Source organism: Eurosta solidaginis, chromosome 3 (genome assembly GCF_040869045.1).
Source record: "Eurosta solidaginis isolate ZX-2024a chromosome 3, ASM4086904v1, whole genome shotgun sequence".
Taxonomy (NCBI): Eukaryota; Metazoa; Arthropoda; class Insecta; order Diptera; family Tephritidae; genus Eurosta; species Eurosta solidaginis.
The window spans coordinates 252,061,503-252,087,207 of NC_090321.1; the positions used below are offsets into that span (position 1 = coordinate 252,061,503).

At 36.3% G+C, this 25,705-nt stretch overlaps 1 protein-coding gene across 7 annotated transcripts in view; it reads left to right on the forward strand.

Annotated features, from left to right (window-relative positions):
• Positions 1-25,705, forward strand: part of Shrm (Shroom) — a 631,603-nt gene that overhangs the window by 473,125 nt on the left and 132,773 nt on the right. Inside the window, exon 1 of one of the 7 annotated variants that reach the window (XM_067775906.1) lies at positions 4,672-5,001. The exons of the other annotated variants lie outside the window; for them this stretch is intronic. Coding sequence (XP_067632007.1) covers positions 4,967-5,001 — 35 coding nt within the window. The 5' untranslated portion in view covers positions 4,672-4,966. Of the gene's footprint in view, positions 1-4,671; positions 5,002-25,705 lie in introns of those variants that run through there. 7 annotated transcript variants of the gene reach the window in all.

The following is a 25,705-nucleotide window of genomic DNA, read 5'->3' on the forward strand; positions in this document are numbered from 1 at the left end:
CTTCGCTCCGCCAACCGGCGCCAATTGGTCACACCAAGGGAGCTTAAATCGTTTTCCACCTGGTCCTTCCAACGGAGTGGGGGCCGCCCTCTACCTCTGCTTCCATAGGCGGGTTCCGATAGAAATACTTTCTTGGCCGGAGCATCATCTTTCATTCGCATAACATGGCCTAGCCAGCGCAGCCACTGCGTTTTATTCGCTGGACTATGCTGATGTCTGCGTATAGCTCGTACAGCTCATCATTCAATCTTCTTCGGTATTCGCCATCGCCAACGCGTAGAGGTCCATAAATCTTTGGAAGAACTTTCCTCTCTCGAACACTCCCAAAGCTGCTTCATCTGCTGTTGTCATGGTCCATGCTTCTGCCGCATATAGCACATCGTCTTTCTCCTCTGCCGACGCATGGGCGCAGATGTATGATACATTAAACAATTTTGCTTTTATTCGGATAGCGGCGAGACGCTCGTCTACAGGCGTGAACGCCAGAACATGGCGACAAAGTCTCTCCCCCACCACGATCTACATGTACGTTAAATAAATATTAATATATACAACATTAAATTCAGCATACGTGTTCGGATTATCAAAAATGGGTTTGTGTGATTATAATTACTTTCTCTCACGGCGTTTGATTTTTGTTATGCAAAATATATACCGAGGTCTAGCACTTTTCAAAACGCTTATCAAATGCGTCAGATTACTTATTTTTATACCACGTTTCACAGCCGCCGACGATAATGTGGAGAGTGGATGGTTAGAAAATAGGCGTCGATTAGAAGGGGTGGTTAGAGGGAAGTGGCAGGAGCGCTGGGACAATAGTCCCAACGGCAGGGTAACGTACGGGTACATCCGGGACGTTTCATTTGTGGCGGAAAATCCAGACTTCAGATCTAACCCCACCTCACCCCTAGGCGGCCGGTCCGGAGTAGGTGGATACTCAACCGGAAGTGGCTTCGGCTGCGAAAGTCATACCAAGACTTTAAAATGGTACTACGGGGAACACATAGCCCGCGGAGCTTGCTCCGTTTCTGGTCGGTTGCGGTTGGCCCCTTTGGGAGCATCGTGGTGGCTGTGGTTGATATCCGAATGCGGTAAGAGTTGGTCAGCTCGAATGTGGAGTTGCATTGCAACCGGGTGCCATGACCCATAGAATGGAAGAGGTGTTAGATAGGCCTCCAACCCCACCAAGGTGATGATGTGTCCACTTACATTATCGATTGGTACCAAGGTAAGCGAGCCTTGGGGGCTGGTCAGACCTGCTTTGACCTGAGTACTTGGTACATACGTGAGGTTAGGTCTTCGAAGACAGGTACTCACGTAAAACCTACACTCGCTGTCCCGTTTCACAAGTGCACTTTGTATACAACAGGCGATGATTTCCATTATGAAAACGTAAATCGAGTCGTGTGGCTTTTCGCAAGTGATCCCGACATGTATCGACTGCGGGGTAGAATATCACCCTATCTCGGCTTCCAGTTCCAGTCATAAAGGACCTATCTAATGTCAATATGTATTAAGGCATTCATTCTGTGTTGCGAACGATAGCTCAATCGAACGATTCGCCTCCATTTTCGTTCGCCCTCTACATTTCTTGCAGTTGTCAAATGATATATTGCCATCGTTTAACATAGAGCAAATACACGAGCGATTGGTCTCTGAACTGAGCCGTTCTTCAAACAAGGGACGTTTTTGAAATTTTACGTGTAACAGTGTCAAAGGGAACTAGCGTCAATTGACATAAGTTCTCTTCGGAAATCGCGCTATCTTTCTTTCCACTTTTTCTACTTATGTTATGATACGATGTTAAGATCTTATTTCGAATTAATTTCCAAACCATAAAGAAAGGAAGATTTTGAATAAAAAGTCTCCATAGGAAATTTGGAATTCAAAATCGCCCGAATTTTTTATTTCGAATTTTCACTTGCTGCGCTTTTTTTCAACTTTCGAAAAAATATCTTAATATTGTTTTAAGAAATGAATAGAAAATTGGACTAAAAATCCGCATGAGTTTTAATTCGAAATTTTCGTCTGTGGCGATAAAATCGTACCTACTTAATTGTTCCTGAACGGCGGAGCAGACAAAGACTTTATGCGGCTGCAACTCGGTGAGGAATAAAAGGTTATCACGATAATCACTGTGAAGATATTCAACCACATATAACTTAGTAGTCCCGTTTGCCTTGGATTAGTGAAGCCATTTCCAGTCTCTACGGAGGTGTTCGTGTTGAGCAACGCAACTTGTGAGCCCTAGCTGGATGCTTGAAATGTCTCTACAATGCATGCCTGTCGTAAGAGGCGACTTAGCTCCACAGATCCAGGGGATCAAGGGATCAGAAAGTCGTTCAGGCACATTAATCTGTCACTTAGCACATCAAAATACCCATTTTAATGCCCTAAACACTTACTGTACCAGCTACCGCGGTTCGAACCACTTCATGGGGTCTATAAAATTAAATATCGCCCTTATTTCGAGCTGGGATGCTTTTATAAGATCATTGGAAAATGGTTACCTAGATCAAAAATGGTTACCGAGCAGCAAAATAGAGTTGGAGCGGCCTTTGTTATCGGAAGTCCAAACCAACCTTGATGTTTGGCATGTAGAAAGCACTGGCCAAAACGTTCGTCGCGCACGAAATTTAAAAGAAACCATAGGTATACCCAGGGATGCACCTTAACGTTAAGCTAATCGTTTATCAAAAAATTTCCACCGTTTCCGTTGAAACACTTCGAAATATTATCGATAAAGAAATTATCAAGATAAATTGTATCTCGTTTTTAACCGAAACGAAAAGCTTTCGTTAAAGTTAAAAACGTTAAGAAAAACGTGATACTTTGTGTTTGAATTGTGCTGGCAATGCTATAGCCATGGTGAAGCCGTAAGGTGGTAACAGCGAGCGGACATACACAAACAAACTCCATGTAATTTGTTTGTGTAATTCGTTGGTGGTAATGTCAAAAATACTCTGAGAAATGTTCGCACTGTCAAAATTCATGAGAGAAGTTGCAATCAGCTTGGCTAATGCTTTCACCTTTAATGACTACGCCATCAATCAGCTTTGCCAGCATAGTTTGAAATTAATAATCATCATAAACGATTTGATTTCGTTTTGATATGGCAGAAAACGAAACAAAATCATTTCGTTAAGTTGACGTTCTTAACGTTAATAAACGAAACGAAATGACTTTGTTTCGTTTATTAACGTTAAATATCGTAACGAAATGATATCGGTTCGTTGGTTAAGCATGCCTGGGTATACCAACCAAATCATATTTAGGAAAGGATGTGGGTTATCATACGGTAACTGACCAGCTCTACAGTTACATTCAATACCCGTTGTCCGTTGGTACTCAGACTAATCAGGCTAATACTGAAATAATATACTTCGTCACTCAGAGATCCACTTAATATAGTCGACACATGAGTCCAAGGCCTTTACCACGACCAGACTGTCTGAAAATATTATCAACCTTTTCTGTCTTTAGGCACATGTTCCAAATGATTAACTTCACCACATATAGCTTAAATTGGCGCTTGATATAAGTATCTATCCCAGGTCCGGTGAGAAGATCCCACCAACCATCTTCCCGTCAAGCTTCTAACCATCCGTATATATATTGATGGCATCCTGAATAGCGGGTTGCCTATTTAACCATTCTTATCATGACGAAACGCACACTGTAATTCCTAGTAAAAATATTTCTAGGAGCGCAATAAACAGTGAGTTCTAATATTGAAACTGCGGCATTGGTCTCATAGTCGTAGCTTGTCTACTTTCTCGAATCCGCAAGGCTGCTGTAACGGTTATTGGTGGTAGGTGCAGGATAGTATTGAGTGCTTCCGTCGTCATCGTATGACATTCCTTACTAAGTTTAATTAATTCAAAAAAATTCACTTTTGGAATGCTCTTATTCACAAGAAACTCTTCAATTGTTTTTGTAATGTGTTAATTTTTTTCTGCCGCTCTTGACTCTTTTTTGGTATTTTCGTAGCCCTGAGCTTAAGGCCGCAAAAGGGCAACATTAAAGCTTTAAAAAAATGCTATTTCAATTAGAAGAAATGTTTCCTAGCCGCGTCATCTTTGGCAGTTATTTGGCAAACTCTTCGAGTGTATCTCTGCCATGAAAAATTTAAAAGGCGCACGACGCAAATTGGAAGAAAAGTGACACTTAGAGTTTTCTTTTAACTACCATTTAATTTGTCGCTTTTACATTAAATTTTTATAAATTCTCACCTGCTGTTAAAACTAACAACTGGGTATATAAAGCTAAGTTACACCTGATTTTGACTTTCTTAGTTGTTGTATATTGTTCATATTCATCTCTAATTATATTCTTTGATTTTCTTTTTACATTAAACGCTTGAATGGCTGGACAATCAGCTTCTTTCTGCTCTCGATCGTCCATATAGTCACCGAGTACTTTGACCATGTGGGCGTATTTGGGGCTCAGCGTAACGGTCAGTGCCAAACGGAACTTTTACACATACAAATATTAAATCCAAATTTAGAATTTAATATTTTTATTTCGCATTTATGTATGTAGTATATTTCACGATCGTAATATAATTTTGACAGCGTATTCATAAATATTTAGTTCGTTCAGTTAGCGATTCGATTTCATGGCGTAAAGTTTTTTGCGCGAACTTTGAGTGCGAACGCGCAAGTTGATTAAAAGAAAATTGTGAAGCACTTGAAAGCTAAAACCTAATTGATGTGAAAATTAATCCAAATGTTTACACAAGCAAAAAACAAAAATTTTTTGAAAATTTGTGTACATATTAAATGTAGGAAAAAATATTTATGTGTAATAAATACAAAGTATTTGTAGGCCACCTGGCTTATGGTGTGAGAAATTGCGCGAAATCGTGTGGTGCAGTGGTGAATATTAAATGCATTAAATAAATTGTGTCAAATTGTGGAAATGTTTAGTGTAAATAATTAAAAACTAAACATTTTTATATCACATAATGCCGAAAATCTTTAAGTGCTTTAGTGGCCTGAGGTAATGCAGCTATTTATGATGAACTGCTTGCTCAAATGAATAAACATATTAATATTCATACGTACAGAACAGTCGGAAAGTAAGGACAGGACAGTCTTCGGCTGTGCCGAAGATTTCATACCATTCATGAATGGGGCTGAACAGTAATCTAATCCCGTTCGTAATCTCCAAATAATCGGATGTATAAGATAAGAAATATATAGTGAAAAGATATACATACCTAAACGATTTTTAAGATAAATATAAAATAAAAAATGGCCAAAAACCCCCTTATCTGAACGATCGGTTTGGGATATATATATAATATATAGCTCCGATCGAAATGATTTTTAAAGGAAATCGCCTATGATATATTAGAATATATCACCAAGTTTCACGTTTTTATATTCGAAACTAAGGGAGAAATGGCCAAAAATCATTCTATCTGAACGATCGGTTATATGGCATATATATTATATATAGCTCCGATCGAAATGATTTTTTCATGGAATCTTCTATGATATATTAGAATAAATATCACAAAGTTTAACGTTTCTATCTGAACGATCGGTTGTATGGGCTATATACTATATATAGCTCTGATCAAAATGATTTTTTCAGGAAATGTTCTATGATATATTAAAATATATATCACCAAGTTTAACGTTTATACTTTCTAAATTAAGGGAGGAATTGCCAAAAATCTTTCTATCTGAACGATCGGTTGTATGGGGGATATATGTTATAGTGGTCCGATCCTACCGGATCCGACAAATGTCTAATATAATACAAAAGTACATCCTTGTGCCAAATTTCATTGAGATATATCAAAATTTGAGGAACTAGTTTGCGTTCAAAGAGACAGACGGACGGACAGACGGACATGGCTATGTCAACTCAGTTCGTCACCCTGATCAATTCTGTATACTTAATGGTGAGTCTATCTTCTATATTTCTCAACGTTACAAACATCGGACCAAAGTTAATATACCATTTCATGTTCATGAAAGGTATAAAAAAATGTTGATGTTAAAATGGCCTCAGAATTGTATTTTTTCAGATTGAAAATGGTCAAGCAAAAGTAAATATCCGTCGAAATACGGGCCCAAATCATTATTTAAAAAAAAAAAAACAAAAAACAGGGAAAACTATCGAGAAATAGCCACACTTTTTAAAATATCTCGGTGTTCAGTTCATACGGTCATTAGAAACTGGACAAAATACTAACAGAAAACGATCTGGTCGACCAAGAAAGGTAAATCAAAGAATCGCAACAAAATATAAGCAATAAATATGGCCAATCGACGGAAATCTGCATCATAAATTCGTGCTGAAATCAATGAAGACTTGGATTCACCAATATCGCTCACGACAGTCAAAGGCTGGCTTAAAGAAAAAGGTATGATTGGACGCATTGCTGCCAGAAAGCCACTTCTACGGCCAGTAAATAAACAGAAACGACTGAAGTTCGCTCAAGAATATATTGACTGGACGATTGATCAGTGGAGATCAGTTTGATGGTCAGACGATTAAAAATTCGAGCTTTTCGGTAGCCATAGTTGTCAAAGCTGATTGCATTGTGCCAACTGTGAAACGTGGCGGTGGCTCAGTGATGAGTTGGGACTATTTCAGCTACGCTGGCGTTGGTCAACTAAACAAAATTGAATGAATTATCAAAAAAGAGCAGTATCACAATATACATACAGATCATACATACATACATCAAAACATTGTACTTCTTATTTAGAACGAAAAAAGACACAGGTGACCTTGATACAATAGAATGGTCACCAAAATCCTCCGATTTAAATCCCATCGAGCTATTGTTGGAAGAATTGGATCGACGCGTCGTGTGAGAGATCTATAGCCAACAAGATTTCCTGACCTCAGGGATTGTTTGAACGAAGCGTAGAATAATATTCCACATCAAACACTTAAAAATATCATCGAAAGAATGCCGAAATTGTGCGCTGCAGTCATCAAAGCAAAACATACTGACTATTTTCTTATAAATTTTGATAGAACTTTCAGCAAAATTCATTAAAAATGTCTTCAGATCATAGAACTACGCTGAATGTACAAAACTACTGCGAATATGTGAATATTATATTAATAAATGATACGATGAACTGACAAAATCAACTTTTTTTATTTTATTCTAATACTTTCCGACTGTACTGTACATATTTAAAATTAAAGAATATATTAAAATTAATTGTAAATTTTAATTCATCAATGAAATTGCAACTGTGAACGCAAAAAAAAAAAACAGAAGCAAAAATTATAACCAATTTATAATATTTATACATATGTACATACTAGTATCGCCCGGGGTCGAAAATTCGACCAATCCAATTTTTTAGCTAAGGGATATCAAAAATCTAGTATTTATGGAGACTTCTATAGATGGGACATACAAATGTCTCTTTATTTGGGATGTACCCTAGTCCCTTTCGCTAAATTTCTATTCCTCTATTCAGACGGTGTTTATATGAAGAAGCTGCAAACTAAACTTCACTAATAATTTAGTTCTTTGTACAAAATTGTTAATATATGCACTGACGGTGCTATTATATTGAAATACCTAGTATTGACCTAATGAAAACCAGGCATAAAACGATCTCTCGGACAGTTGTAAGGCACTTGAACATATGTATGTAATGATTAGATTGTGGTAATTTTACAACTACGTAAAGATATCGTTTATAGCTTATTCTTAATAATTTTGTATACATATTGTAACGAATTTACTGCAATTCCCCTTATTTGCAATCTTCTGCCAACGTTCGTATCGCTAAACTGTTGAATAAATAACTCCGATATTGAATAATGGAAAAATGGCCTTTATTAAAGTACTTCACAATAACACTTATACTTTGCAACGAATAGCTTGCTTAATAACCAAACTGATTGATAGCTCAAATGAAACTCTCAAAATAATACTGCTATGGCTCGCTAGATAGCGTCTTAATCGAAACTGCTTGATAGCTCAAATCAAACTGAATTACAGCGCCTCTAAATTTGATGCCTTTTATACTCCGATTTCAACGTTCGCATCTTCTAGGCGCTTCCATTTTCAGAATCTACTAATTGCCATCAGCTCTCAAACTTCTCAGCTGTAACTACAATTGCACGATTTTATAGCTCCTCTCATTGCATACTTTCAGGAGTATCTCAGATATATGCATGTGTTTGTGCATTGATTCTCCGTTGCTCGTATACGTACATGGTACATATGTGTAGACGCAATTATTGTTTCGTTTATGTAGATACATAATGATTGATCTATGGATGTGCATGATATCACTGTTTAGCATCGGCTTAGAGATAGTAGCACCCCTTAGTTTTGCTAATATTCGTAACAATATGTATGTACCTCAACATAAACACGGAAATTAAAGTGAAATATTTTTATTTTTCTATTTCCAGGTAATTTTGCAAATATTCTAAACAAAAATCAAAACCCTGTTTAATAGAAAACTGTTTGAATTTATCATAAAGTGTAAACGTGGTAAGTTTTTTATATGCTCATAGTACAAACCAGAGATGGACTTTGTCTGAAAACTTAAAAACTGAGTTGGAAAAATTAAAAAAAAAATCTAATCGGGTTTGTAAAGAAGGAGCAGTTGCAATTTTTGCATGACCATCTGTCGCCAGTCAATGCAGTTTAAACGCGTGTAGATAGGAAAATTAAAGAAAGTACTATTTAGAATCATCGTCACTATTGCGAGACATTAACCGTTGGGCCTACATGTGGCTGGAAATCCCTTTTAATGCTGTGTGATAAAGGTGCCGCCAAGAATCGACAACAATTTCTTTTGCCCATTAACAGTCCCATTCCCAGTCCCAGTCCCCGTCCCAGTACCATTCCTAGTCCTAGTCCCAGTACCATTCCCTACCTATATACCGAATTCCAGGCAAATCGAAACGAAAGAACCCTTACAGGCAAACCCTCCGGGTTCCTGCGAAGTTTTCCTGTAAATTTGAATAAAATAGGCGGAGGGGAAAAATGATTTAATAAATTCTTCAGCATACTGCGTCATGTGGGCAATAGCTATCCAAAAAAAACTAAGTCTCGCATGTACATTACTAATATTTTGTGGCAACCGTGAAATTCACGTTTCAATTTCAATGTCATGCCATTGCGCTGTTGATAGCATTTCTAGCAAACATTTCACGTGCTCAGCGGCTCTTGCAGACAAAGCTACCACACCAAACCCTATAACAACTAGTTTGCCTCAACAACATCATCGGCATCGAACCGATGATCGTGGCATCACATTTCCATGCACGCTTGAGAACAAAAACAAAAAATACACGTTGCTGTTGTCATTGCACTTAGCTGCGCTACAAAGAGTATCATTTTGCAAGGCGTGTTAAAAGGTACACTTTTTTTTTAAAATAAAAATAAAATATATACAAATAAATTGCATTGCATTCATTAAGTAAATATATGTAGGTATGTAATGCTTATTTTGCCTGAATGTCTGATGTACAATGTGTGTTGGTCTATGTTTTTATTGCATTATATAAATTACTCATTCACCCGGCTGACAGCAGTCATCTGCGCGCACCATTGCAAACTGAATTGTCAAGTAGTGCAATTGGCGCTGGAGGCGTGAGCAAATACACTTAACGCCAGAATGGGCAATTAATTTTTAGCAAACAAAGTAACAGAATGCAGTGTTGCAAGTAAGGGTGGCCACTTTGTAAGGTGTTAAAGAGATATATTCATTGAAATTAAAGGCGAATGTCAATGTATTTGCAAATGCATTTTTTAACCTGTACTTAATATAAGTTCGTTGTCCATATACACACACACATACATACAACCCCAAACACTCATACAGCGGCGGTCAAAATAAAAGGAACCGTACAAATTTTATTCAAAATATCTGTACATGAATTCGATCATTCAATCAGTTCCAGAAATATTCCGCATTTTCCATAAATATTCCAATACATATCTATTCAAGTAGAAAAAATTGTGGCAAAAAGTAAATCATCCAACCCCGGGTGGATAAAACGGGCCGGCGAAATTTAAGAAAAATATTCAGACACAAAAATTAGCTAATACTTTTCAAAATGCCTTCGGTTATTGAATCAGATTTTTTACTTTCATTCTTGCATGAAGATACGAAATTTTTCGGTTTGGATTTTTTATTTACATTTGCGAGTGACACCAACTATGTTCTGCCCAACTTAGGCCCCTCTTGTATATTCCAATTACTTACGTCATTATTTACTATTAAATACTCTTTCACTGCCATTTTGCTGCCCAGTTTTTAAGGGGTCTGTAACTTTCATCTTCATTTTATGAAATATCTCTGAAATATGCGTTGAAGCACATATTTTTGGGGAAATTATGCGAGTATATTGGGACTAGTGGTGAAATTATCAGAAACAAGGTAGCCATAGTTAAGAGGTTACAGTTTTAAACAGAACAAAAAATATCAGAAAACGAACGTGACTTTTAAATACTCCGCACTTACGTTAGCATTTCCTATCGACACTAATACTAAGTTTCCACCAAACCCAAACTCCGTGTTTGCCAGTTTCGTAAGACTGGTAACACATGTCTAAAAATATCGCGAAAGCTACCGAAAAACGCCTTTTAACTTCGGTATCAATAATGCGAAAGCAAAAATCAAAAGTTGCATTTCTGCCAAGAGATATTTTGCATAAAGGAGTTGGCAAACACGGAGTTTGGGTTTGGTGGAAACGTAGCATGACGAATATAGGTGTTGGCTAAAAAAAATCTGACTAGATATATTGAAATTTATTAAATGTATAGAAAGAATTCTAGTTGACAAGAATCGCCTCGCTTTTGTGTCTAGAACCGGTTCTACCAAGATTTATTTGTATTAAAAGAATTGGTTTTCCGTGATCACCGCTAATAAATTACGAAATGTTTTGGAGATATGTTCCCGCTACTACTGCATTCCGTTGGGTTGGCTTGTGCTATCAAAGAGCAGGTGTGAGAGTCTAGGAGCTTTATTAGCATTATTTTTCAACAAATATGAAGTATAGTTAAAAAAAAAGTTCGAAATTTTCGTAAAATTTTTTGATTTGTTTGCATAGTTTCAGTTGCAAAACTCTTTAAAATATTAGTATAAAAAGTTTCTTATTAAAGCTGTGTAATAAAACAACTGATTTAAAATCTCACTATATCGAATTCTTTTACCTTGACCGCTTCTGTAATAGATGCATATAGATCATAGGTCGGCGCCCCATAGCTCAATGGAGCCAAACTTGCTTCAAACATATTCTTACTCTCCAGCAACGAATAAGCACTGCGCACGATTGTAGCGCAAATGTTCAGACTCCCTGTGAGAAATATTATGATGGGGAAACGTAAGACTTAAAGGCCAATTTTTACCTTTCTAGATTTGTTATAGGTTATGAGTTTTTTTAAACGGTTTTATTTAGCTTGAGTTGACAGGCCGGCCGTTGTGAACGAATTTTGTAATTCAAATTTAAGTAACTTCCCGATAAGCTACAAGCTTGAAACTTGGAATATAGTTCAGAACCCGATGACAATGCAATAATAAGAAAAAAATCGCCGCTAGGTGACGCAAGGATCGAGATATTCGCAAAATTCGCATTTGTGGTCCGATTTGGCTCATATTTGGAACACATAATACATACATGAATAGAAAGCGACCTATGATGCCCGATTTGGCTCATATTTGGAACAAATGTTGCATACAGTCCAGTAGAAGTGACATCAAAATATTTTGGAGTTGGAGGAGGGACAAGCATACGTGGCGCAGTCGAGTAAAGTCTTTGGAAGGATTATGTATTGAGGACTTAGGTTGTAACAAAATGTCAGGAAAGAGTCCTTGTAATAATGAGTCACTAAATGAACTAAATAGAATGAGAAATAACAGGCAATTAAATAAAGACTAAAAACTTGAAAATAAAATAATTTAAAAAAAATTTTTAAGTTAAACGGTTTTATTGAAAACAATACTTACATGAAATAATAATAATACGAAAAGCTAGAAAATAATTAGGTAGGTCCTAGGTACTAGTCATCACACTCCTTATCAATCTAGGGCGTTGATCAGACAATTAAATAAAAGCGTTGGACGCGTCATATTTCTATTGATAGTAATAAGTAAAACCAACTAAACCTTAATCAGGTTATGCTACGCCTCACATTTTTAGAAATTTCACGCGCCCAACGCTTTTATTGAATTGTCTGATCGACGCCCTAGATTGATAAGGAGTGTGATGACTAGTACCTAGGACCTACCTAATTATTTTCTAGCTTTTCGTATTATTATTATTTCATGTAAGTATTATTTTCAATAAAACCGTTTAACTTAAAAAATTTTTTTTTTAATTATTTTATATTAATATTTAACAAAAGTTGTAGCAGTTTCATTAGAAACTCGCAGTTTTGCTGAACCAAAAAAAAAAAATTGAACTTCTGCTCTACAAAAAATTACAATAAAATGTTTAAAGTAATTAAGCAAAATAGTTACAAAATTAACATGAGAGAATCGATACGTTTTTTTGTTAAGTTCACCACTTCGGTGATTGTAGTACCCATGCGAGTTTTGGAGATATGATATTTTAAGTGAATGGTCGCCACTTTTTTCCACTATTTGGCGTGTCAAACCGCTTTGAGTTTTATGTGCATTTATATGTAAAAATAACGGTTCCCCTTCGAAGTGACTACAACTTGCTGAATTAAGGGACTTGAGAATATTTCAATACATTTCTGTATCAAAAATCAAATTTTCAAAAAAATTGGATAAAACTGTTTTTATAAATGCACGTCGCATTTTTAACTTTAATTTCCTGCTGGGATTCGAATGCCCTCGCTCTCACTAACACACTTACACTTAAATTTTTACCGACCACTGATATAGATACACAGATACTTACACACCCATGCCGACATAGTACTTTTGTTGATTTTGCATTTGCCGCCTTTTGCTAAGAGTTTGTTCAACCTGTCAATGACGTTCCTTGGCTAACGTCATGCGGCATTTTTTCTACTTGGTTGATTTTGGCATGATCTTTATATTTAAGTGGTTTTTGGTTGTATCTATTGCAATGCCATTTTACCACAATGCAACAGCACGCACGCACGTATATGTAATGCAAAGAGTTAGCTGAGCTGAGGGCAGTAATAATTACGTGGCTCAGAAATAGCTCATGAAATTTGAGCGCAAAAAATATCGGTGTGAAAGTCGTATTTGTTACTATTGGGCGCTTGTCTTTGTTAAAGCGCATAAATACACATTCATATGTAAAAATAATGCTATGTGGCACGTACATAATATAAAGATAAAGTATAACTATGTACTTGCAGCAAAAACCTTGCACAAGGTCGTTTGTGCTCAACGAAGCAAATTAAAAAAACGAAATGCAACAAATAATAAAGTTGAGGCTTAACTTGCATACATTGCTATTATTAAGCTTCTTCTACTTCTTTTTTACCTTGCACTTTTTATCTTTTCATGCTTTGTTGCAACATTGTTGCATCTTAATTTCAAATCTATCTGTGCCTTTATCGGTCTGAGTTCAACGTTGCAATGCAAAAGTATAAAAAGAGCTAAAATCGCAGATTTATTATCCTACGATAAAATAATTATATTACGACTACTTGAGATTATGAACGAAAAGATTGAGTTGGAAGAGCGCAACGCGTGGTCTATTGCCATCTTTCAATTTTCCTTTTTATACTCAGCGTGCTTTGCACACAGTGTAAATTAACTTTGATTGGATAACGGTTGATTGTACAGGCATAAACGAATCGAGATAGATATAGGAGCCACGTCCGTCCGTCCGTCTGTCCGTTAACACGATAACTTGAGTAAATATTGAGATATCTTCACCAAATTTGGTACACGGGCTTATCTGAACCCAGAATAGATTGGTATTGAAAATGAGCGAAATCGGATGATAACCACGCCCACTTTTTATATAGATAAAATTTTGCAAAACACAAAAAACCTGATTGTTTAGTAAATAATACACCTAGAATGTTGAAATTTGACGTGTGGACTGATATTGAGACACTTGATAAAAATTTGGAAATTTTTTTTTTAAATTGTGGCGCCGCCCACTTATGATAAAATCAATTTTACAAATATTATTAATCATAAATCAAAAATCGTGAAACCTATCGTAACAAAATTCGGCCGAAAGGTTACCTTTAAAGTAACGAAATCGGTTAAGGACCACGCCCACTTTTATAAATAATATTTTTAAAACGGTCGTTGACGAATAAAATAAGCTATACCTTTGCAAAAAAAGGCTTTATATCAATGGTATTTCATTTCCCAAGTGGATTTATAACAATAAATAGGAAAAGTTTCAAATTTATAAAAATGGGGGTGGCACCGCCCCTTTTATGACTAAGCAATTTTCTATGTTTCGGGAGCCACACCTCGAAGAAAAATTATGGATCGTAATAAAATTGGGTAAACATATTTTCCCTATAGCAGGAAATATATCTAGAAAAAATGAACGGGATCGGTTAAAGACCACGGCAACTTAGCAAAAAATAGTTTTGAATCAATGATATTTCACTTATCAAGTTTTGTTGTAAGAGGAAATGGGAAGGTATTTTCCTTTTAAACGGGCGGTGCCACGAGTTATGTAGAAAAGTAATTTATCTGAAATGAAATGTACAACTGAAGCTCACGCTGAGTATATAATGTTCGGTTGCACCCGAACTTAGACAACTTTACTTGTTTCGTCTTTGATTTTTATTTTCAATTTTTTTATTTCTATTCAATAATTGCTTCCTGTCTGCCATAAATCTCAAATTTATGTTAATGTTGAAAGAAAATTGTATTGCAATGAAGCATAAAAATTAATCAATGAATAAATGATTTTAGCGCGTGTATTGCTGTGCCGTTGGGAAACAATGAAAATGAAGATACGAAAAAACGAAACACCGGCAGATGATTTGATTCATGGTGAATGAATATAAACTCTTGTCTAATATTTGTAAAAAAATATGCAATTAGTCAAGTTAGAGACCAAGTTTAGTCTAGTCCTAGAAATTGTTATCATCTACAGCAGCGAACATGGCAAGAGCAATGGCAATGTTTAGAAAATTTCGCGATTTAGACTCTTCTTTTCCTTATTTGCGAAGCATTTAAGAAACTATGCAAATCAAACTCAAAAACGCTTTCGAAAAAATTTTGAAAACTCCAGAAATGTAGAAAAAATATCAAATTTTTTTATTTAGAGTTTTCAGAATTTTATTAAATAGGCAGTTTTGTAGCTTTAATCTAGCAAAGTACAGGTTATAAGTCTCTCATACTTTGCATAATTTTCCACAATTTTTTTCTTTTGAGGGTGTTTAACATTTTCTTACAAACGAAAAACCCGTTGCTTTATTTCTAATATAAAAGGTAATCCAAAACACCCTTCGGACCCTATACGAATTATGAGAGAATTATAATTAACACGTTGCTAGACTAAAATTGTTTGCTGTTCAAAAATGCATACCCAGAAAAGTTCAGAAACTGTCATAAAAAGGTCGAAATTTTCATAATATTTTCGAATATTTTCGAAAACATTTTTGAGATTTATTTGATAGTTTCAGCAACAAAATTCATAGAAGAATTTTCTTTAATTATCGAAAATAAAAATATATTAGAGAAAATTGCAAAGTTTACAAACGGCGTTGGTTACTAGGACATGTTTCTGGATTTCACTTTTTCATCTGCTAGCTTCTCGGGAGCTGAGTATTGAACTCGAGTTCTCCAACATTCATACTTTATACTAGTGTTAACCACTCAGCCATATGAATGCCCCGCTGCTCGCTTTGCAATTGGTCTCTAAATATTGGAAAAAAAAAATTGAGATAGATATAGATATAGATTTCTATATATCAAAATGATCTGGGTGAAAAAGGAAATTCATTTAGCCATGTCCGTCCGTCCGTCCGTCCGTCTGTAAACACGATAACTTGAGTAAATTTTGAGGTATCTCGATGAAATTTGGTATGCAGGTTCCTGGGCGCTCATTTCAGATCGCTATTTAAAATGAACGAAATCAGACTACAACCACACCCACTTTTTCGATATCGAAAATTTCGAAAAACCGAAAAAGTGCGATAATTCATTACCAAAGACGGATAAAGCGATGAAACTTGGTAGGTGCGTTGACCTTTTGACGCAAAATAGAAAATTATAAACATTTTTGACAATGGGCGTGGCACCGCCCGCTTTTAAAAGCAGGTAATTTAAAAGTTTTGCAAGCGGTAATTTGCAGTCGTTGAAGATATCATGATGAAATTTGGTAGGCACGTTACTCCTGTTACTATATGTGTGCTAAATAAAAATTAGCGAAATCGGATGACGAACTCGCCCACTTTTAAAAAAAAAAATTTTTTAAGTCAAATTTTAACAAAAAATTTAATATCTTTACAGTATAAAAGTAAATTAACATTCGACTCCAGTAATGATATGGTGCAACAAAATACAAAGATAAAAGAAAATTTCAAAATGGGCGTAACTCCGCTCTTTTTCATTTAATTCGTCTAGAATACTTTTAATACCATAAGTCGAACAAAAATTTACCAATCCTTGTGAAATTTGGTAGGAACATAGATTCTATGACGATAACTGTTTTCTGTGAAAATGGGCGAAATCGGTTGAAGCTACGCTCATTTTTTATACACAGTCGACGGTCTGTCCTTCCGCTCGGCCGTTAACACGACAACTTGCGCAAAAAACGATATATCTTAACTAAACATAGTTCACGTACTTATCTTAAGTCACCTATAGAACTAAGGCCCACTACGTTTTAAATAATCATTAACACATTTCATTTGATACACATGTCATACAAACACATTCCAGGGTTACCCTAGGTTCATTTTGCTAAATAATGATTTTCCCTTATTTTGTCTCCAAAGCTCTCAGCTGATTTTGTAATGTTCGGTTACACCCGAAATTAGCCTTCCTTACTTATTCTATATGCTTTTAATCCTAATTGTGTGTAATATTTATAGGCGCGCTTAAAGCTTAGTACCATTGGATTTTTTATAGTATTTCTTTTATTAGCAATACTTCCGATGTTCACTATTATATCAATATCTGTATTTAATTAGCGACACATGCTCATATTGCTATAGTGAACAGCGGAAGTACTGCAATCTGAGTGTATTTCTGTCATGAAAAGTTTCTCAGTCCCCTTACAGATGCCGTTCGGAGTTGGCATAACACATATCAGAAAGTTTTATGATGTATGTTTTCTTAGCGCATTTGAGGTCTCTACCTTTTTTCTTATCGTGTTACGGTGCCGCAATCAAGCAATCAAGCAATTGAGTAGCTGCAACATCATCGCCGGAGTGCCGGCTCAAATATCACTTCCAGCTGTCGCTTTGTCCGTCCTGATGTCAAGTTGTCTAAACTTTTCCGCAACCATCTAATATAATTTTTTTATTATTTTTTATTAATATTTTTATGCCTTTTTCTCTTAATTGGAAAAATGTTTAAATTAGTATAGAGGAGCTCCATATCAAAACGCAATAATCGCCACCGAACAGTTTCGAGAAAATGTAATCAAAAATTCTAGTGGCCTAGCACAAATAAAAAAAGTATTAATGGATATTTTTACTAAGTTGGACCAATTTTTTTAAACTTTTCACTTGATAAGTCGAAAATATTGGAAAGAAAATATGATTATGTCAAAATCTGAAAAAAGTTGTGCCTTATTGCGTTTTAATATGGAACTCCTCAATAGAAGATTTAAAATTTTAAGACAACTTCCACAGGTCTTTGTATAGTTCCATTTCGCGAAATGCTTAACTTTCTCATCAGCATTGTTGTGGTTCGTTTTCGTTAATGAGCATAACATGAGCCTAGCCAGCAAAGACGTAGGGATCGTACACGCTTCACTACAATCGCACTTCCCCACGTTCTTTACTCTAATGTACTGAATACCAGGACGATCTTCGTACACCCCAATAAAAACCATAAGGAAATACTGGGCATTTGTGCACATAAGACGCTTTGAAGGAGTGGCATACATAAAAAATGGTAAGGAAAAAAACGCCTCTAATAAAATTACTGAAATATTACAATATTCGAAAAGATAAACACAAAATATGAATTGCTGTAGCTTTTAGTGTTTGGGACGAGCCTCAATTATGTTGTTGTTTTATCATTATTATTTATGTCCAGCCTGTAACTGCAAGCTTAACAAAAAAGAAAAAACAAAACAAACAAAACAAACAAGAAATAAGGGCTTCATTCTGTATTGCGAACGATAACTGAGACGAACGATTCGCCTCCAAACGATTTCGTCTAGCGATGGTATTCTCTATAATTTTCATTCGGCCTTTACGATTCTAACTTTATGTCAGACAGGAAGGCCAAAAGCAATTGTCAAATGATATGTTACCATCGTTTAACATAGTGCAATACACTTGCGATTCGTCTCTGAGCCGAAACGAATCTTCGTTTCGTAATAGAGAATGAGGCCCTAAATTTATGAAGTGAACATAAAATATTATGACAAATTATAAGGTATTTGCAGACTCAGCAAGTTCATCAACGTAGATACAAAATTAACAGACTTTGTTTTAATTTCCTTCTTAGTTGGTACAAAATAGGCAATGAATTATTGATAATGTCTGCATAGACGAGATTTCGAGCACTACTGTGGAAGAGTATTGGTAGGGTGGAAATTATTAGTTACTAGTCTATATTTCCTTTTTGTTATTTTTAATTGAAAACATTCGATTTCGCAGGCAAAATTATACAAAATTTCATATGGTAGTTGTTTTTATAATCAAATTAGCAGATTATCCGACGTCGTTCGGGTATAAATAAAAGCAGTACTATATAGACTAATATATTAGGCTAATCCCAACCCTTATTTGTATGGGACCACGCCCCTTTTTCGTTATACCCAGTTTTTCTGGAGGGGGTAGGGATTGGTCTCATATAACAACTCACCTAATTTCAGTCGTCTATCCTTAATACTTTCAGATATATTGACTACGAAAAATTCCAGTTGTATGGGAGTTGCCACGCCCCCTTGTCGAAAACTTTTTTTATATAGCCTACCATAGATTGACGCACTCAGGGTATGTCATGTCAAAATTTCGTTCGATTCCATTCTGCGGTTTAGGCTGCAAGTCCAAACATACATACAGACATACTTTCACAAATATATAGTAGATATATTTGAAGGCGTTGTCAGAATAGACGCGCCTACGTGCAACACTGAACCGCACTCGAATGATAGCGAAAATAGCGGAAGCTCACTCATAGGTTCGAAAATACTCGTTTTTATTTCAACTTGTTTAATAATCTTTCATTATTAATGATGCATTATAAAGATTATGTTGCTGTCGGATAGGACTTTACCCCGAGCAGCAGAGTACATTTATTAGGTACTAGCAGGGTACCCGGCGTTGCTGGGGTGGTGCAGATACAAACCTAAATAAGAAGGTGTATTTTAACGCATTCCTTTCCGTTACTCAAAGTCAAGCAATCAGTATATAAGATTTTATTGATCTTCATCAAAATGTATCTCCCAATTTTTCTCATTCTTACCCTTTATATTTCCTTATCGCTCCCTCTTTCTTTACACCCGTCTACCTCTCTCCTTCTTTTTTCTTAGATCCCTAATTCCTCCAATTTACCACTCCTTGCTTTATTTTTCAAATTTTACTTTGTCACTTACAATTCATACTCAAAATCTCATAACTTAATTAAAATATTTTAGCTGCGCAATTTTTGTCTATCATCTCATATAGATAGCTATTTTTACAATAGGGGGACTCATGTAACCGTATAAATGCCTTATAAAGTGTGTAAACGTATAAATTTATCTAGTGCGTAAACGAGCTGTCAAATTTTGTATGAAAAATCATTTACACAATTTGGATAAATTTACGCGCACATTTCATTGTGTAAACACGGTAAACTCAAAGGAATGCAACCTTGCAGACATTACAGCAGGCATTTTCATCAGAAATCTCCAACATCAGCAAGTAAAAGCGTTTTAGTTTTGATATTTCACTTAATCTTGGCATTTTTTAATTTGCATAACAATCAGAAAAATTTAATTTGGCAATAATACCGCTGATAAACAATCAAGTTTATCAAGAGTATTACTAGGTGCGTTCATATAACAGCGTGTGTAAATGGATATAATTTTACACCTTATAAGTTTATATGCTTTCATGAGTCCCCCTAATGCAATGCTTAAATTTAATAAAAACTTTTAAATCATCAATGCAATTGTTTTAACTTTTTGTGAATTCAATGCTATGAACAAACTTCTGCACTTAGGTACGTACATGGCGTATGAGTAACTTTTGCTGACATTCAAAATTTGTCGCACCACCCAGTGGCGCACGTAAAATTGAAAAAAAAAATTTTTTAAATTCTTAGTTCTAGATCGAAGGAAGCTATAGCCAAAATTTGGCGATGATTGAAGTGTGGAAAATACGTTTCCATAGGGAACACACACACACAGAATTAGATTTTTATATACATAGATATATTAGAGCCACGGAGGTTGGAAGAACGCATTTCCTTGCCAACCGCCAAAACCCTTTGTTTAAAATTGTTTAAAATAATAAATATATCGTCGGATTGGCGTTTAAAATTTCTAAGTGTCAAACAAGACAATTTACATGGCAGCCAAACAGCTTTTTTTATGATAGAAATCAATTGAAACAAACCGAACACAAATTTGTCTTACCTTGTTAATAGCCACTACATGATGTTAATGGTTTGCTTGGTCGATACAGTTTCTCCTGCTCTACAAGCCGCATTAAAAAGCAATTTTTATTTGAAATGTTACTTAGCAAACAAAAATTTATTCAAACATAAGAACAATTTTTCCACTTCATAGATTACAGAACAAGATTGCGCTGTAAGCCCTCGATATACTTTTCACCACCCTTATATAAGCTACAGTTATACTATATTTATTTGTGAGTATTTAACTCTCTTTAGTGACCTATTACTCTAAGTATATCCCAGCTTTTCCAAAGACCCGGTTTTAATAAGTACCCGGAACAAAAACGCCTGTTCTGAAAAGCATCCGGCTCTTGAAGAAATCCGCATTCAAAAAATTACCCCGTTCTATAATGGACTTGGTTCTTAAAAAGTACCCGGATCCAATAAAGAAGACTTTTCTTAAGACGTGCATGGTTGCAAAAAGGTACCCGGCTAAAAAATACCCGGTTCTGGAAAATAATGCGGTTCTAAAAAGTACCCGGTTATTAAAAAGTGCCCGGATCAGAAAATGGAGACGGTTCGGAAGAACTATCCGGTTCTGAAAAAGGTGCCCACTCTTAAGAAGCGCCTGGCTCTACGAAAGTAACCGAATCCTAAAAACTAACTGTCTCTACCACAGTAATCGATATACAGGCCCAAGTAGCCTCTAGCGGGCCATCCCAGCATTAATGTCGAAATTCGTACCGAATGAAACTCTAAATAGGTTGAAAAATTATATCTTGTACAAATTGATGCAATTACAGCTTTTGACCGACCGAAAAGCTTAAAATGAGGCATAGGAAATCTTTTTGTGACAGAAGTACAGTCCAACATTTTTATAAGTTTGAAATCCAGCGCATCATTACTCCATCGCCTATTAATAGATTTGCACTAGGTTTTTTTCTGTATCGAGCAGAATGATATCTTTAAATCCCACTACACATAAAAGAACACCCAAAATTATCCTGCCTAAAACCTGTTCCGCTGATAAGTTCTATTCTTGTTAATAATAATTTTCCATAAATAATTTTATATATAAAGTTCTCATCACAGTGTTTGAGGTTGAACTCCTTCGAAGCGTCTCGACAGATTCTCAAGAAATTTCCTAAGCATATTAAGTAGGAAAGAGAATCGTATCTTATCAATTTTTCATACCACAAATTTTTTTTATACCTAGCTGTACTTGTACACAGGGAATTATAACTTTGATTGGATAACGGTTGGTTTTACAGGTATAAAGGAATCGAGATAGATATAGACTTCCATATATCAAAATCATCAGTATCGAAAAAAATTTTGATTGAGCCACGTCCGTTAACATGATAACTTAAGTAAATATTGAGATATCTTCTCCAAATTTGGTGCACGAGCTTATCTGGACCCAGAATAGATTGGTATTGAAAATGAGTGAAATCGGATGATAACCGCGCCCACTTTTTATATATACAACATTTTGGAAAACACAAAAAACCTGATTATACAGTAAATAATGCACCAATAATGTTTAAATTTGACGTATGGACTGATATTGCATCCGTATCGGATGACCGTTAAAATAAATACAATAAAGTTTAAGTTAAATTAGCTTGCTTTAATTGTGAAAGAAAATATCAAGTTAATATATATAGGAAATGATTGTTTATTGAGACGAATGGTATTTGGTTATTCCGATCGCGTTGCTAGCTCGTGTTCACTCACAGACTGACTGTCGTTGGAATTTCGGTATACGGCAGTTGTTCAAATGTAACAGTGTTGCATTCATTGGTAGTATTTCTAAGGTTGCATTTTGTAAGTGATCTGACAAACAGGTGTGACACTCTTGATAAAAATTAAAAAACAAAATTTAAAATGGTAAATGATAAATGATAAAATCAATTTTACAAGTATTATTAATCATACATCAAAAATCGTTAAACCTGTCGCAACAAAATTCGGAAACAAGGAGATTGCGTTTACTATAAGGAATGATTTGAAGAAAAGTTAACGAAATCGGTTAAGGACCACGCCCACTTTTATATAAAAATTGTTTAAAGGGTCGTGGACGAATAAAATAAGCTATATCTTTGCAAAAAGAGCTTTATATCAATGGTATTTCATTTCCCAAGTGGATTTATAACAATAAATAGGAAAAACTTCAAATTTAAAAAAAAATGAGCCTGGCACCGCCCCTTTTATGACTAAGCAATTTTCTATGTTTCGGGAGCCATAACTCGAAGAAAAATTAGTTCAGAATCGAACCATATGTATGTATATGTATTATTGCGCAGCCCTGTAACACTATTAAGCACACAAAACAAACAACAACAGCATTTATAGTGTACAGCTGGGTATGTAATGTTCGGTTTCACCCGTACTTGAACTTCCTTACTTGTTAGATAAAATTTTTTGTTTTAATTTTTTTATGAAACAGCATTCAAAAATGCACGCAACCCTCTGGGACTGGGACTGGGAATAAGCGATGGAGAAGAATAAAACGAACTACAGAGAAGAAACACGAGGGAAGAAGAAAGAGACTGAGAAAGTGATAGAGTTTGGCGAAGATAGAGAGATAGGGAATAAAAGGATATTCAAAAGGAGGAGAGGGGGAGGAGGAGTGATTACGAGGTAAAAACTTCTAAAAAAATATGCAGATAGACCAAAATTAAGGCAGAGCATCGTTTGCTGGGTCTGCTAGTATTTTCTAAAAATTTCATTTTAAAACTGAAATAAAATACTTAATAATTTTGTCACCAACCAACTAAAACTTCTTTGCCATGAACATCAGACTCAAGTAAGCAACCCGGAAGTTATTGGGCCTACCATTACGAGAAAGCGTATGAAAAAAATTTATGATTCAATGAATGCAATTCATTTCATTTTTTTCACCTGCTTTAAATACATTTACTTTTACCTTCTTTTTGAATGCAACATCAACCACTTTTCGCGTTGCTTAGCGAATTTATTTTGTCTTGACGCCCCAGCATTTAAATAAATGCATCATCATCCAATCTTCATAGTCGTCATTGCTGATGCTGCTGCTGATGTTGGTGCTGCTGTTGTTGCTATTCACTTTGGTGATTTACGACCAATTTTTTTCGCTTGCATTAACGTAAGTTGTGGCGCCACAGGCATGAAATAAATTTGATTTATACTTTTTCATTAGCATTATTTGATTAAGAAATTATTGAGTAAATAAATAGCAAAACATTCTGAAGAAGATAAAGGTAGGCAATAAGTTATATGAAGCAAGCCTCCCAGATTGGTATGCGGAAGAGTTACTTAACAATTGATGACGACCATGGCAAACGTTTGAAGGACAATGAATTGAGGGCATACAACTGGAACGTCCGCTCCCTGAATGGGATTGGTGCAGATGCCCGGCTGGTTGATGTCCTCGTCAAAGCAAAATCTGACATCACCGCCATCCAAGAAATGCGTTGGACGAAGCAAGGAAGAAAGAAGATCAAAAATTGTGATATATATTGGAGTGGCCATACGAATAAGCGCAGTTTCGGCGTCGGATTCGTGGTGGGAGAGAGACTTTGTCGCCAAGTGCTGGCGTTCACGCCTGTAGACGAGCGTCTCGCCGCTATCCGAATAAAAGCAAAATTTTTTAATATATCATTCATCTGTGCCCATGCGCCGACAGAGGAGAAAGACGATGAGGTGAAAGACACTTTTTATGAACAATTAGAACGCACATACGAGCGCTGCCCCCGTCATGATATAAAAGTCGTGCTTGGCGCCTTTAACGCCAGGGTGGGCAAGAAAGGTGTTTTTGGCTCTACAGTCGGAAGGTTAAGCCTACACAATGAAACTTCTCCTAACGGACTGAGGCTGATTGACTTTGTCGGTGCTCGAAACATGGTCATATCTAGCACGAGGTTCATGCATAAAAAGATACATCAATCTACATGGATCGATCACGTTGTGATAGACGGACGGCATGGCTCCAGTGTTTTAGATGTGCGCACGATCCGAGGACCTAACATCGACTCGGACCATTATCTCGTTGCAGCCAAAATATGCACCCGCCTCAACGCGGCTAAAACCAAGGAACAAAAAACACAAGGAAAGCTAGACGTCGAAAAGCTTCAATCACAACAGACTGCCAATTATTTCGCAACTCGACTCTCACACCTGCTCTCTGAGAGCAAAACTCATCCTGAAGGAATACAGGAGCAGTGGGAGCATATCTCCAAAGCACTTGGTACTGCCACCGAGGAAAAAATTGGTTACCGGCGGCCACGAAAAAACAACTGGTACGATGAAGAATGCCGCGTTGCAACCGAAAGAAAAGACGCTGCCTACAGGGCTACGGTAAAAGCGAGCGCGACAAGAGGAGTGTGTGAACGCTATCGTGAGTTGAAAAGAGAAGCGAGACGCCTTTTCAGGAAGAAAAAAGCAGAAGCAGAAAGGCGTGAGTGCGAGGAGCTTGAGCTGCTAGCCACCAGGAATAACGCCCGAAAATTCTACCAAAAAATACGGCGACAGACGGAAGGTTTTAAGACCGGGGCAAACTCCTGTAGGAATGAAAACGGCGACCTTGTAACTGATGTCCAGAGAGTGCTTAGATTATGGAGGGAATACCACTCTGCTCTCCTAAATGGAGGCAGCAATTCACCGCGCAGAGATGAAGAACCCGATCCCGCAATTGATGATGATGGAATATATGTCCCCCCGCCCGATTATGACGAAGTTAGAATAGCAATAACCAGATTGAAAAACAACAAGGCCGTGGGCGCTGATGGATTGCGTGCGGAGCTATTCAAGTTCGGCGGCGATGAGTTGGTAAGGCGCATGCAGCAGCTTCTTAGCAAAATATGGGCGGACGAAAGCATGCCCGACGGTTGGAATCTAAGTGTTCTTTGCCCAGTCCACAAGAAGGGGGATACTGCAAAATGCACCAATTATCGTGGAATCAGCCTTCTTAATATCGCATATAAGATCCTTTCAAGTGTATTGTGCGAAAGATTGAAGCCCACCGTGAACCGGCTGATTGGACCTTATCAGTGCGGCTTCCGACC